Source organism: Poecile atricapillus, chromosome 1, assembly GCF_030490865.1.
Source record: "Poecile atricapillus isolate bPoeAtr1 chromosome 1, bPoeAtr1.hap1, whole genome shotgun sequence".
In the NCBI taxonomy this organism is placed as follows: domain Eukaryota; kingdom Metazoa; phylum Chordata; class Aves; order Passeriformes; family Paridae; genus Poecile; species Poecile atricapillus.
In genome coordinates, this window is record NC_081249.1 from 53594589 (window position 1) to 53610376 (window position 15788).

Consider the following 15788-nt stretch of genomic DNA (forward strand, 5'->3'; position numbering starts at 1 on the left):
CTGGTACTGAAGATTGACAGCAAAAGGAAAAGTATTGCTTCATTGAGTGCATGGCTCTGGCTACAGTGGCTGCATTAAGTTGCTGGTGGGACTTCCAGTCCCTCCTCTAATGCATGGCTAATAGCTCAGCTCTGTAGAGTCGGGAGATGAAGCTTTCCTATTTCAGAATATTATGAAGTTGCAGTGGTGTGAAATTAGAGAGATAGTTATCGTAAATTTGCTTCAGACAAGGATACTTGGTTAATACAGCTCATGAAAGCTTTTCCATGTGGTAGGTGTTTCACAGTAACTCACCACTGCAGTAGCAACAGTGCAAAGCGATAGCAATATATATATTGCATTTTCTCAATTTGGTGGCTTTAAAATGATTTATTGTACTGGAGATCACACATCTGTTTGAAGGCAAGAGGCGAAAGTGACCACAAGGAAACAATTGCCATTATGGCAAAAGGTAAAAAGCAACACATCGTTGTTCAGTCTTCTCCTGGCATGTTGCCCTCTTCTAGAGTGGTTGGCACCATAATTAATTATATCCATTTGCTTCATAATAGTGAAATTTACTCCTGACTTTACTGAGGATGCAGAATTGATCCCATCTGAAAAGCTATATAATTGACTTAAATAACCTCGACACCTTAAGTATGTCATGAGTTTACAAAAGCTTCTATACTTGATGACTCTTGTCAAATTTGAGAGCTCTTTGTTGGTATAGTCTTAACTATAGTATGAATAAATAATTATTAAAAAGGGTGTAATTAGTTTTATTGCTGGTAATATTTTTTCTTTGTGTTTTTAGCTATTTGCTCTTTTTACATATTTGCCTCTACTATGTCTTATTCTTGCAAAAAGAAAGTTAGGAGAAAATAATTTCTCTCTCTTTATCTTAGCTGGGCTTCACAAAAGTATTTAATCCAGGTTTCCTCCCAGAGCAACAGAGAAGTCTAAAATGCATTAGCCCCATGCACATAACACCCTTCCCCCCCTCCCCCTCCCACCATGGGCCCCCTGCCTTCCAAAAACTGTATTTAAAGTTTTACTTTGTTATTTCTGTTATTTGACAGGCTATGTTTTAGGAGAATATTTAAGCAATCCTGTAATTCAAGCAATGGGAACTGAAATCTCATATGACACTTTTAGGACCGGTGCAGCTTATTCAGTACTGAGAAGATTTTATAGCAATATCTGTTCTCCCAAGGCTGCATTGGAAGTACATAGACAGCAACTTTTTGACCTCCAAATTGCTGCGGTAAACATCACATTAACAGTTATAAAAAGCTCATAATTGTGGGGAAAATGAAGAAAGCAAGTCAATGATGAAACTTCCACCTACTATTACACAGTCTTAGTCTTGGTAATATAAAAATGTAGTCAGCAAAAATGTTCAGTATCAGTCTGCTTTTAACTGATAAATTAGAATGATGAATCATATATGATGTAACTAATATGAATTGTGTTGATTCCTAACCAAATCCAAATACTGTTTATAGAAGTAAAATTCTAGAATATTACTGAGTTCTAGTGATTGTTAGAAATAAGTGTGAAAAAAACAGTGTTACCTAGTTGTGAAAAATCAGTAATGAAGCCATAAAATTAGTAATACTGCATATATTAGTAATACTAACATATGTCTTAACTGATTTACTAACTTCATTGTGATAGACCTTTTTATGTTAATATTAATTACCTTGATATAAATGTAATCATAAATTCTGACACAAATATTGTTTCCATAGCAATTGGTCACAAAGAGTAATTCATTAATATTCAATGAAGTGTTAATATGTGCAGAGTCTAGGGTTACTGTAAACTTCATTTTGACTTTAGATGGAAATATGTTGCAGCGCAAATCTGTGTATAATTGTATTAATCAGTCCCAGAGAGTATTTGAGGCTGAAACTTATATTGTTCTTTTATGTTCGACCTACAGTGGTGCAATATGAAATTATTATCTTGACAGAGGATGGGTTTTCTAATATTCTTAACATCCTATTCCACAAATCTAGTTAGAAGCAACTGGGTTATGTTATGATGCCTTTGATTTTTTTTTCTTTTTTAATACATGAGTTACAAATTCAGAAGGAAATTCAGTCTCATTTCTGTTAGAAACTTGAGAAAAGAGAAAGAAAGACATAATGAAGTTATTTTTTAGAGAGGGACATTTTCAGAGAAACATCTGTCACTAATTTTTTGGGGATCTTTATTAGCCTGTGAATATAAAACCTATGTATTTTGTTTTAAAATAAGTAGGATAATTCTTTTTATGCATCTATACACCTGAAAATAGAGTTGCACATTGGCAGCGGGGAACAGCTGCTTATAATAGACTTAAATTAGTACACTTTGGAAGTGGAAGTAGGCAAATGAATTCCTGAGGTTTGTGGTAATATGGATTTCTTGACTTTTCATAGGTAGTTTGGTGGGAAATACCCAAGGCAAGGTAAAATAAATCAAACATCAAACTCAAAAGGGTCATTCTCTCAAGCTTCTATTGACCTGTAATATATGATTATAAAATGTACAAAAATAATGCTGAGCATGCTGCATATCAAAGGTGCATAGTACCTTGCCATTCCAGCTGCTGACCTTCTTTCAGTCCTCGTAATAGAATCATAGAAAAATTTAGGTTGGAAAAAACCTATAAAATCATTGAGTCTAAACAATAACCCAGCACTGTCAAGTCCACCACTAGAACAAGTCCGGAGTGCTGCAGCTACTTATCTTTTAAATACCTCCAAGGTGGATGACTCAACCAGTTTCAATGTTTGATAACTCTTTCCATGACAAATTTTTTCCTAATATTTAATCTAAACTTCCCCTGGCACAACTTGAGTCCATTTCCTCTTGTCCTATATTGTTTCTAGATTGTCAGGAGAAAATCAAAAATTAAGAGAGCAAAAGGTACATACACTGCAGAAATGCCCATATTACCAAAAAACAATTTGGGAGATCAGCAAGTAGGGATACCTGCAGTTCTCAGCAGTTCTTCCTGGAAGATTACTACCTGCTGAGAAGAAGAAAAGCTTGTATCACTGTAGGAGGACATCACAGAAGTAGGTCAAATGCCCACAGGTGACTGACCAGTATGGATATGTTAATACTTGGATCTTGCTCATATGTTTTCTTTCTATTGGTTAGGGGTTTGGTTTTTTACCTTTTTTTCCTTTTTTTCCTTTTTTTTTTTTTTTTAATAAGTATCTTAGTAGTGGGCTCCTTGCAACTTGCCAGCCATCTGTCATTTAGCAGAAGTCTTTTGATAGCAGACTACTTCCATTATGTTAATCCCTGCTTGTTACTCAATTAAACTACACTATTACCTGACCTTTACTAGTAAAAACTGCATACGATATTTTCACATGAAGGGATAACCTGAAGAAGTCTTATTTGGAAATGGTATTTCATGATAGAGCAGTTAACTGGTTTGCCAGATTTGACAAACTAGGATTGTTGTTTTTGAAGCTGAAAAGAAATGTAGTTTATTTTCATTTTGTAAAGATATTTTGAAAAGGTAATTTATTTCTTTGAACTGTTACATAATATAGATCTTAATATCTTGTATACATTCCAGCATTCCAGTTATGATTAATAGGAGTGGTTTATCTAGAGAGAACTGATCAAAAGAATGTAGGAATTTTTCAGAAAAGGAACAAAGGAATCAGTGATAGAGTTTATGAGGACCTAGGTGTTTAACAGCCATGAGCTTTTGGTTTCATGTGGAAAAACTGTAAAATAATTTCAGCACAAATACAAATCCAAACCATGTTTTCAGAGCCAAAGTACACAGATTACATTAAGCTTTCACTGTTATCTGGCTTCAAGATTTTTGATTCTGTGTTCAAGATGGTAGAAACACTGTTCTGAGCCGTTATTTAAAACACTCTAAAGTTTTTTAGTTTTTTTATATATAGAATCTCATGTTGATCTAACACATAGGAAAACTTTGATCCTGCATGATCATATCTCAGTATCAGCTGCCATGGGGATCTTTTCTACAGATATAGCACCCAAATCTCTTTCTCTATCAATAAAACAAGATTCTGTTTAGCATCAGTTAGGCTATGCCCATTTATTTTGGTAGACTATTTTCCCCACAGGATTTATCGCAGGAGTTTCATCTTTGCATTTCCTATATCACTCATGCTAGAGAATACTGTTTTTGTCCAATTTGAATTGTATTTCTCCAGCAGAAGAGAGACTTGCTTTTTTAGCTGACCTTTCAATTATGTTGTTGTATGTCCAATTGAAAAAAAATAGCTCTCATAACAATACTCCTTAATTCAGATCTGTCCTATTGTATGCAACTCCTCCCACACCTCTGAAAACAAACTAGCCAAAAAGCAAAAAAGTAAAACAAGAGGAACTCTGTGAAATGGCGCTCCAGACGTTGTATTATTTTAACACTGTGTCATCTACCTACTGTGACGATCTTCCGAACGCTTCCAGTGCCACTTGCTTACCTGTAACTTAATTGCATATTTTCTAACAAGTCTATAACCTTGTCGTGTTTCCCTTTTCATCTCCAAAAAGTGTGGCTGGTGAACAGTAGTTCTCCCCAGTTTACTTTTCAAGTGGGAGACAGGTTTGACTTGGCGATGCTGCCAACAGCTAAAGCTGGCTGAGGGCACAGCTTAACTGGCTGTCACTAATTGAAGGGAGAAGACTAATGGCCACATGTAATATTTCCACAGTAATGAGAGCACTGCGCTGACACTGCTGTGCTGCTCTGTGAGAGGCTTAAATGTTTTACAGGGATGGCAAGGCAGTACTATTCTCAACCCCCTCCACCCACGCAACTTAAATGTCATAATGTAGTGAACAAGCTGACTTGGCTGAGGAATTTCAAGCAGTTTCTTTTTCAATTCAAAAATGGAAAGAAAATTTGGTCTAGTGGAAAATCAATGGCCGGCTACAACTCAATGCCAAGACCACCACTTAACCAACATCTAATGACAAAAGAAAAATATCCCCATGAAGAGAACAGTAATTGTGGAGTCCTGGTAATACCACGTTAGCAAGATTGCTTACATTACTTTTTAAAATATGCTACTTTCATGAGAGAGACATGACTTCACCAATAAATAACTAACACAGCAGATTTAGTGTGAAGAGGAATAGAGGAAGAACCCACCCCAATGAGTTCAGTGTAGAAGGGAAAGATTGGACAGCATCTGCTGTCTCCCATTGGAAAGCAGGTCTCATTTGGGAAACTGAAGCAAATCACTGCAATCTAACAAGGGAGAGAGCAGTTATCTCTTCAGACTTTCTAAAAGGTGGTGTTAAATAGCTCTAGTCTGCACTCAGGTTTAGTATAAAATATTTTTTCTCAGTCATACAGTACATTCTGGCTTAGAAATTCATTTTGTCAACATGAGTATGTTTACTGTTGCTTTCAAACTCTTTAACTAACTGGCTTGGCAGACAGGCAGCTCAGCTACGGAGAAATGTGGCTTAGCAGCTGCATCTGCCCGCCTGCTTCATAAAAGGAAAGGAGGAGAAATCATCTGAAACCTTATAGCTGCTCAGGGCAGTCTCACTGATCATTGTCCACCCTTACACATGTCCTACTCTAAGGAAAGTAATGAAAATGCTAATAAGGTATGAATGGTATATTATGATGCATGCGCTATAAAAAGAGGAGGGTGTGTTATTCCAGGTAATTTGGACAGGTTTGTACATTCAAATAACTGTAAGGAAAATATTCAGCCAATTCAGAAAATTTACCTTTAAAATCTGTTTTCATTGTGTTCCTTCAGACCTGAAGACATTAAGCTTTTAACAACCAAAAGACTACAATTAGAAAGCCCTTGCCAGGATTTTAGCATAGAAATGTTTTTGTAGCATTCATTTGGCCATCCGTTGTTATTGAACTACTTGCAGGCCAAGGACAAGCCATAGGTGATGTAAATACTTCTTAATTAATACCTTAACATCAGAGGAAGTATAAAACAGTGTTTATGTGCCAAAGAATCATGAAGTTCATATAGTTTGTGGAAGAATGTAGTTTTCAGATCACACAAGTGTACTTGCTTGATGTTACCTCTGCATTTGGTCCTGTTGTAGGACTTGAAACTCATATTTTAGGATTATTCAGTTGCCAATTAAGGAAAGCATTTGAACACACTTTAAATGCTATTCCAAGAGAAAACCTTTTTCTTTCTACTTTTCCAGCTTAAGAGCCATTAACTTATACATTTTCTCACAGCAGTATTGCGATGTCACCACTGCATCAGAACCATTCTCTTTTCTGACTTTGGTCCCTTATGTATATAGAAAAATTCTTAGCTGCACTGGTAGATCAGAGGCACTATTTGTTTGTAATTATTTATTTTAATAAGAATTATGGACTAACAAATTGTGCTTCCTGGGAAAGAAAATTTAAACCCCAAAATCTTTAAAGTAACCCCCTTTTTGTCACTAAGAGAAAAATTAAGCCTTGATTTTCATATGTACTTATTTATAACTCTCTAGCCAAATTGTCTGATTAACAACTTTATCAATGAAATGCAATTTACTGTTATTAGAGAGGTTACTTCTGTCTCTTGAGATTAGGAGTAAGCTGTTTGTGGGGTAGTTTTTGACATGATACAAGGACTGGTGTATATATGTAGGCAGTGTGCAGAGATTGCAGGTATTTGTTTCACAGTTATTTGCTGTAACACTTTTTAAAAGTGGTAGGATTCTACTGATAAAAAGTGTTGCATGAGGGATAATTGCTGCATTAATGTAGGATGAGGTACTCACAGAATTATGGTTAAAGAACACATAGACTGAGTTGAAGAGGTGGGATACCCCTAGCTGTTCTTTACTGTAAATCTCAACCTTAATCCACAAAGATTGTTAGAGCCTCTGAAGGGGCTGGCTGATAGTGGTGACTGTTATCCTAAAAAACAGATGGCAAAGTGAGTGACACCTATAAATGTGCAGGCTGTGTTACTTCACTGACAAGATGCTAAGCCCTTCTGGCACTAAAGTAAAAAGACAGGTGTTTTTGACACAAAAAAAGGAGTATTGAAACTATGCCTCAAGCCATGTGGAGAGTTGAAGCCAATTTTTCAAGTAAAAGTAACTAAAAATCTAAATTGGGTTATACATGTGAAAGCACGACAGCTTCAGACCTTTCCCATCAATAAGTTTTTGACGAGTTCTAGTGCCTGTCTTGTGCCTGTAGAATTAGCTGATCATCTTTCAAATTAAACTTTAATTTTCAAGGCTTGAATAGATAGTAGCTTTTCTCTAGAAGTCTCATGCAGCTCATTTTCAAATGAATGAAATGGAAAGCAGTATTTCTGGACTTCCCTTAAAGTTTGGTGATAGAATTCTTCAATTGCTTTTGGTCTGCCTTAAATACAGTATGAAGTTAATCGAGTATTCATGTACCACATATTATAATTGTAATTAACAATGTCAGGTTTAGAGATTCATGTGGCCAACAGGGAAGCCACAATGATGTAAAAAACAATGTAATGAGAATACGTACTTTAAAATCCATTATCACTTCAACAGATTATTTTCTTTGAAAAGGTATTGAAGTTAATAGCATTTAATCTACTTTCTTGAATGTAGTGGCATTATTTTTCATAACTAATGAAAATAAAGTTTCAGTAATCAACCATTACCAGATAGTAAAATCTCCAGTACAGTTTTTTCTCAGAGAAATTAGGCTTTTATCCTTTTTTCTGCTTTTAAATTTATGACACCGATTTATGTTTATGGATGAAAGGGAGCTGTTAAGTAATAAAAACTACATCAGGTATGCACCAAAATAAAATGCAGTGGAACCCACTTGGAAAAAAAGAGAAAAAAAAAGTGTAAAAAATACAGCAAAATGTGTCTTCTGTTTGTTCCCATGAAATGAAAGGATCACTTCCATGCGTTAAAAACTTTTAATTTGTGTGACAAGACTTTTGTGTATCAAATAGTCTGCTTCTGTTTTTCAACAAGTACAATGTCCAATATAATACAGTAATAGAATTAGTGCCAGATTATTTTGTCCTGTTTCCCTCTTTTCCTTCATTTAGTCAGCATAGTTATCTTAGCCAATAGTCTTCTTGCACATCTAGACTTGTTTCAGCTGGATAATTTGTTATCAGGGTCCTAGTGAAAACCATGTGTCCAGTGCTATGTGTAACTGATTGCAGCACACTTCAGCAATGTATGCTGGGGGAGTTGGACAAAATTATCATTAGAGGGTATAGCTATTTCAGTGACAGGTGCAGAACAACACATGCAGTGAATGGCCATTTCCCCATTGTCAATGATAGGAAAGTGACATTTAACATAAAAAAACCCCATTTTTGGGTCCTAAAGAAGCCAGCACCAGAGAAAGCATGGCTCCTTTGCCTTCTGTTGGGATAGTCACAGAGAAGGGAGATATCCTTTCAAGATTTTATTTCTTTATTCATTTTCCATTTGAACAAAATTGTATAACATCCTTAAGTGTAGGTACTGGACACAGAGACTTCTCTCACCACAGTCTGTGCTTGTACTGTTAGGCTGCCTCGTTTGCTTTATTTTCATGTCTAGGAATGCTGCATTCTTGATTTTGCAAGATATTTCTATAGGAATTTATATTCCATCCTGTCAACTGGGGCTTCAGTACAAACCCGGAAGATCAGGTTTTCTCTTTCTTGAATAACTATCATAATAACATAATTACTGTGCTAAAGTCAGCCACAATAACCACCTATTTTTCTCATAGCTGTGTTTAAAATAAATAATTATTTTTTCTAGGGATGACTGGATTTACTGGATTTCACTTACTGATATTCAGGTGAATGCTTATTCAAGAAACAATTTTATTTTCACAGTCAGAAGTTTAAATACCATGAAACATGGTTTTACTGCCATTGTTAATACCAATGACTCTTGATTGTTCTTTTTTTTCTATTTTTTCTTTCTGTTTATGCATTTTTGTTTTGCAGAACACTGTTTCAGTTGTGCTTAAGCATCATATACTACTGAAGCACTTCTCAGAACAGTTCTTTTAGTTTGGACTTGCTTGCTTGTTTCTTAATTAAGTGCATATTATGTTGGTATGTTTGATAGATGGCTCTTCTTCTTCTAATCCTCAGATAGATTATTTATGTTTTAATAGTTTACCAGCTAATAAGTGTCAGAAGTATAGTATTGCTCATGAAAAAGTAATTTCCATGTCTTACAATTTTTGCTAACAATAACATGGAACAAGGGACTTGTTTCTCAGACTTCATCTCTTTAATACTGTGATGTGCATATGGATGTCTTTTGGATAAATGTCAGATTTGAAGTATTCTGTGATGCTAGTTCTTTTTCAGTAGTTGCAGACTTTCATCCATACCATTCATGGTATTTCATGGCTATCTAGAGGGAAATTCAGCGTTGGAAGATGTGAGTTTTTAATTTGACATGAAAGAGCACCGGGCTTATTCCCCATCTGTCTTCTGTGTTTTGCCCAGTTTGGTTTGCTAGACCCAGCTTTCAGTGAATGTCCTTGTTCCCGGTACATCCAGACTTCTGGTGATTTAAAGTCCTGCACTGCATGAAAAGTCATACTGTCTATAGGACTTTTCTAAGACTTCAACAAAGTGCATAAACTTTAAAGTATAAAATTCTCTCTGACCTGTTTCCTTAATGGTACCCCTTTTTTCACCAAAGCAGCCATCTCACATCACAGAATGTGAAGCTGGAGAACTGAGTCTTGGATTCATATCAGATACAGTCATTTAAATCTCCTCTGTAGTCAGGGCAGTGATACAAGTGGATCTGAAGATAAATTCTAAAAGGTTAGGTGGTGATTTACATCTGGAACTGCGTGTTTTTTCTCCAAATGCTAGCAGCTAAGGACATTTAAGTAATTTACACTAAGTGACTTAAGATGTGACATCTAAAATTATATTAAATAAAGACTATATTTGAATTTAATTCCATTTCACTGACTTCTGTCATTCTAAATTCTAAAGACATTGAACCATTTTTTGTAATGTTTCTTTAAGAAGCAGAAATGTTTTATTAAAGGTAGGAATTGTCTAGAAATTATTATTATTATTATTATTATTATTATTATTATTATTATTATTATTATTATTATTATTATTATTATTATTATTAAAATAATTCCCATCTACTTGGCATTAGGCAGTCTGTAGAGTAATTGATTGTCCTGTCAGACAAATCTAGGTTTGGGGATGTCTGACTTGGGCAAAATTTAATTACTCAAAATGAAGTTTGCAAAGGTCACAAAGTCTAATGGATAGTATTTTTCACATGGGGAAATATTTAATGAGATTATAAGCAAATTCCAATGATTTGTGTCTTGATTTTCTTATTTGTGATGGCACATTAGAATTACACTCCAGTCTCTATCACTACTCCTTACCAAGCACATTGTTACCTTGTGATTTTCTTTTAAATGTAGTGGTGGATACTGATGACATATAACATAACCTCGTGGATTGCTGATATTTCCATTGACAGTCTTCCATCCTAGGTTTTGCTGATCTCCATTGTGTATAACTTTACATCTGATTCCCTATGCAGATAAAATATATTCTCTTGAAATGCTGTATCTTGAATATCTTGGTGATAAGACTTATCTACCATTTGTTCTCCTTAATGAAGCAATGCATTTCTACAAAATTATTTAATAATTTCATATTATTTACACAATATAACTTATTTAAAACTGTTTATGCTGAAATCAACTGAACTCAGAAACAAATACTCAAATTGCATTTCATTAGATTACTCTGTAGAATAGCATTAAGCCATTACATATATTGACTGAAATGTTAACTTCAATTTTTTTAAAGAATGGAATGACACCTGTGTGTCAATATTACTTCTTAAAGAACATAGATCCTGCTGTGTGCACAGACATTATATAGGTTTAATCTAGTTCAGTGTTTCAACAAATAAAATTGCTAACATATCAATGACATTATTTCATGGTTTTTCTCATTTATAGAGATAGGAGAGGCCATGTGATAGACTAACGTGCAATTCTCCATTAAAAAGTCTGGAGGGCTTCTTCTTATTGATTGTCCCCTTAATTTAAATGTTTCTTTAGAAGAAAATATTTTTACTTTAAAAATAATCAAATAAAGTGAATCTCTCTGAACATTTAAAACTTTTAGTAATTAAACTTACTGTCTAAATAATGTTAATAGCTTTTATTTTGATATGTTGAATTTTGTAATAATTTAATCTCAGTGTTCTTGTGTCTGCCAGACTAAAGCATCTCCTATCAGAAAATTTTTAGTACAATCAAAGTTTATTGTTTGGTTTTTGAGATTCTCAGAGCTACAGTTCTTGAACCTTGAAACTGTTCCCTTAACTACCTCACTCTAATATTTTTCTTCCTGATGTAGAGGTAAGTGTCATGTTCTAGTAATGGTCATCCCTACATGCAATAAAAAACTAATGCATGGTTACATTTCAATCGGGAAATGTGCAATAGCTATATAAGTATTTTGAATATAACCTAAGTATTGCCACATGATCATGTACAGCAAAATGAGGAATTAACTCTCTAGCCTGCCTTGAATTAGAAACACCATTTATTCATAGCCCACTACTAGCTACTGTGGAGAACGTGAACTCTACCCCAGCCAAAGCCAGCACACAGTCTTGTATTTGGAGCTTATGTTCAGCTGATTTTCTGTAACAGTCCTCTAATCCTCCTGGATGTTAATATTTCCCCAGCTGTATAAACATGCTCTGCAAGCATTTCCATTTGTTCATTAAATATAAAAATCTGACATCACAGTGCCAGGATTTGTGACCTGATGGACACCAGTAGAAAAAAATTTGCTTGATAATGAATCTGTGTTTACCTTTACATTTTAACAATTCCTATTTATTTATTTATTTAACGTCAATAACTGTTACCGCTGAAGATGAATAGATCACACGGACACAGGTCGAGGTGTGGTGAAAGAAAAAGCAGAGTTTATTTTTCCTCCCAGGATTTATAGGCTTCTGACCACGGCCAGGGATTGGATGGTCAGGATAACACTTTCTCACTGCACTGGCCATGAGAGATGCCCATCACAAGACGTGTAACAGAAGGAATGCACACATATCTATGTTTACAGTTACTGTCCTGGGAAAGTCCTTAGAAAACCATGTCAGCAAGCTCAGAAGCTGAGTTTTCAGGGCGACAAATAACTACTATTTTTTTTTTTATTTATGTATTGTTGTACATAAATAAATCTTCTCAAAAAGAATAATATTAGTTTGGTAGAATTTGTTTTCCATGAATCTATGTTACATTATTGTCTTCCGACTCATGTCTGCCTTATTTGTCTGTATCTAAATTCCTACAGATAAAATTCTTAAAGTATTACTTTGCTTACAATTAGAATGAAGTTGGCTTCTACAGCTTTCTCCAAACTATGAGTTTTTGTTTTTTTTCTCTGTGTCACCTATTTTGTTTGTTTTATTTTTATTTCACTATGCTAGTTCACACCATGGTTCTTTTGAATTTAATGTCCACTTCTAAATGCTGTTTTCTCTTCTATTCCAAGCTACATTTTAAAATGAGCACTGATCTTAGTCTTTCTTAGTCATTGTATGTTTTGGCATCTAGCAAAGCATTTTTTTCCTTATCTGCATCTGATCCATTGAAAGGTATCTACTGTCTGTATGGTGTCACATTTGCATGCTTATGTACCCTGCTCTTCACTGAACTAAGTCTTTAGCATGGAAGAAAAACTAGAATTAGGGACAATAAACATTTCTTATGCATAATACTGAAAGATCAGGGATCTTCCCAAGAGCATATTATGAATAAAATATTCAGCACAAAGCTCTGCATAAAATTAAAGTGCAGCTTCCAGTGCATTAGGACAGTCTGTTCCTGATTCATCAATACACAACTGTCCCCAACTCAGTTTATATGAAGATATTAGGAAGCACTTATTTCTACCCTGAATGACCTGAATGACCAAAACATATCACATTAAAGATGGAAAAAATAGTGGTGGCCTTAGCACAAAGATATCATTATCTTTGCAGCGCTCCTCTCTTGTGAACAAGATCACGGGACTCTGTAATGATCACAGCTATTCATGACCTCCTTTATTATTGTTTATTTCCAAAACAGCTTAAAAATTTGGCATCATGACAGTAAATTGGCATAGTATTCCATGAGGTGATGAAGGCTGTAACCTATTCACTCAAGTATGATAATTCAGTTAACTTTTTTAGGCATAAAATCTGTGAGTTTGTAATAACAGTGCTCTAAAGTATAATACCATGAAGCATGTATTTTCCTCCACCTATTTCCTATTTTCCTATTTTCCTCCACCGATATCTGCAGGTTTTTTGTTTATTTGTCTTTGTTTGTTTGTTTATTTTGTTTTATTGGTGTTTGTTCTTTGTTGTTCTTGTTTGTTTTTTTGTTTGTTTTTTTTTTTTAACTGCAGCTCAGTATGCCACTGAGCACAAAAAGCAGCTCCATTTGTTCTGCTTTTGGCTGGTGAAAAATGTTATGTCATGCTTTTTGCTGGTTTCAGGGAATACTATATCAGGTGTAGCAGTTAAGTTAGCTATTCGTAAGACTGCATGTATTCTTAAGGGATAGAAAACAGTTATCGTAGCTAATCTGATAAGTGTTCCCTTCAGTAAACCATTTCCCACACACGGAGGACAAAATTTAAGTTCTGAACTAATAAGCCCTTAAGAGATAGAGTAGGGACTCTACTAATTATAATTTCCAGTGCTGCTTTTTTTTATTATTTTTTTTTTTTTTTTTATTCCTTTGTAGTCTCAGTAACCATTTTAACACCTTGTCAGGCATTCAGGAACTTCCATCTGTGCAGCCTAGTGCATTTGTGAAATAAACCCATCTGTACAGCTGATTAAAAGTTGGATGTAGGCCATGTTTTGTCTTTATCCTGAAAGAAACAGTATTGCTGCAGCAGTTGTTGATGTAGGGTCTGAATACCAGAGTGGAATGCACAAGGCTAATGGAGTAAAATAGCTTTTAGTGTTTTCATTTGTATTTAATAATTGTTTAAAATAAAATCAGAACAAATTAAGTGTGACAAGCAAGACCAATTAGAAAGGCTGCAGAGTTCAAATCTGCAGTTAGATGCAGGAAGGAACTCCAGAATTACTGTCATTTTGAGTATGTGTTAACACAAAGTGAATCCAAGCAAATAGCAACTTGATGTTCTCTACTTTTCTACAAACACACAAATTTATTCTGAGAGTGCATGTATGTGTTTTTCATTGCTATGGTACTCAGTTTGCGTTGCATGTTGTTAGAAAGGTGGAGGAACAGATGCAGAGTTCCTTACCTACAAACTAGGTCAGTGGGATAACTGCATCTGACTACTTGATTTACATCCATATTTTGTAGTCAGAGATACCATCTTTCATATTTCTATTCATAATCTAACTGCCACTGCTGAAAGTTTTATGGGCACAAAGCTGTACCTTCAAAAGGTTTTAAGGAACATCTCTTCTTCAGAAAAACAAAAAGAAACAACAAAAACCCACACAGTCCAGTAGGTTGCTTAAAATTTCACGAGAAGACATGTACAAGGAGTAAATTATCCTCTCACAAATCTCATGGGCATATGGTAAAGAAAAAAAGAAGGGAGTTTAAGAGACAGAATGGGAATCTTTGTCTTGTGGGTTTTTTTGTATCCTCAGGACAATTGTTATCACACATCTTTCTTGTCTAGCACAGAAATGCACATTTACTTTTTTCTATCAAGAGAAATGTAGCAGAATTCCTTCCATACTGAGCTATTATATATATAAATAAAATAATGAAATGGATTCTGATATGTGGATCTGTGAGCTGATATTAATGCAAGAAAATAAGTCAGATGGCACAGCACCACACAAGTGTACTAGGTCACATTTTACTGGTGCAATGCCAAGCACCTATTTCCTCAGCACTGCATAAATGTATCAAGGCTGCAGATTTTTCTAAGGGTATGTAAGGCAATGCTTTCAAAAAGATGTATGTTGTGTTCACTGGTGTTGTATGGGCATGATCATCAAGGCTTTCAAAATTACAGGATCACCAATGCTTTCTAAATATACAGAATATATAATAAAGCAATAAAATAGGATTCATCACTGCATGTTCAATGTCTCCTGTGAGACCCTCTAATTGTGTCACACCGGTAAAGGTGTTGTATCATATATGAAAACACATCTAAACTTCCTTAGCTATGAACTAGGGCTGTTGCCCTTCGTTCTGACATAAGTATAGGACACTATTCCAGCTATCTACAAGGACTTCCAAAGTCTGTGAAGTGAGACATTTTTTTCTGAAGTTACACCTTAAACTAGAACAGAACCTTACATTTTTAGATGAGAAATATGGAAGATTTTAGCTAGCTAAAGATACCAAAAATACCGCATCAAATGACATAACTCATAAACTAGGTCTACACACTGTTTTATACTGCTAAAAAAATAAAGAAGAAAGTAGGAGTAGGGGTTTTCTTTTGCTTTTCTCAAGGTAGTTACAGTAATTAACAGAGAAACAGGACCTTAATTATATTGTAGATGCAGCTGTTAATTATATTTGGTAGCAGTTTCATATATTCAAAAACAAAAACAAAAATAAAATAAACAAACAAATCAACAAAACCCAACCAAATGAAAAGCAAAACCTCAGAACCCAGAGGAATTCTAGAAAGGAAGAAAAAATCAGACGTTCTAATGAAAGAATATAAGTAGGGTTTACTCAAATCATCAAAATAAATAATTATTTAAATCTTAAAACTGATATTCTTAGGTCTTTCCTAAGGTGTTTCTTAGGTGGAGGGAAGTGGTTTTTTTGTTTTTTT

At 34.7% G+C, this 15788-nt stretch overlaps 1 protein-coding gene across 5 annotated transcripts in view; it reads left to right on the top strand.

Annotated features, from left to right (window-relative positions):
• PCDH9 (protocadherin 9) overlaps positions 1–15788 on the top strand; it is a 664361-nt gene that overhangs the window by 328535 nt on the left and 320038 nt on the right. For 2 of the 5 annotated variants that reach the window (XM_058846551.1, XM_058846579.1), the window contains exon 6: positions 167–177. The exons of 2 other annotated variants lie outside the window; for them this stretch is intronic. In XM_058846551.1, the coding sequence (XP_058702534.1) occupies positions 167–177 (11 nt within the window). Of the gene's footprint in view, positions 1–166; positions 178–2117; positions 2138–15788 lie in introns of all 5 variants that reach the window. One more of the 5 variants, XM_058846569.1, reaches the window with a different exon arrangement.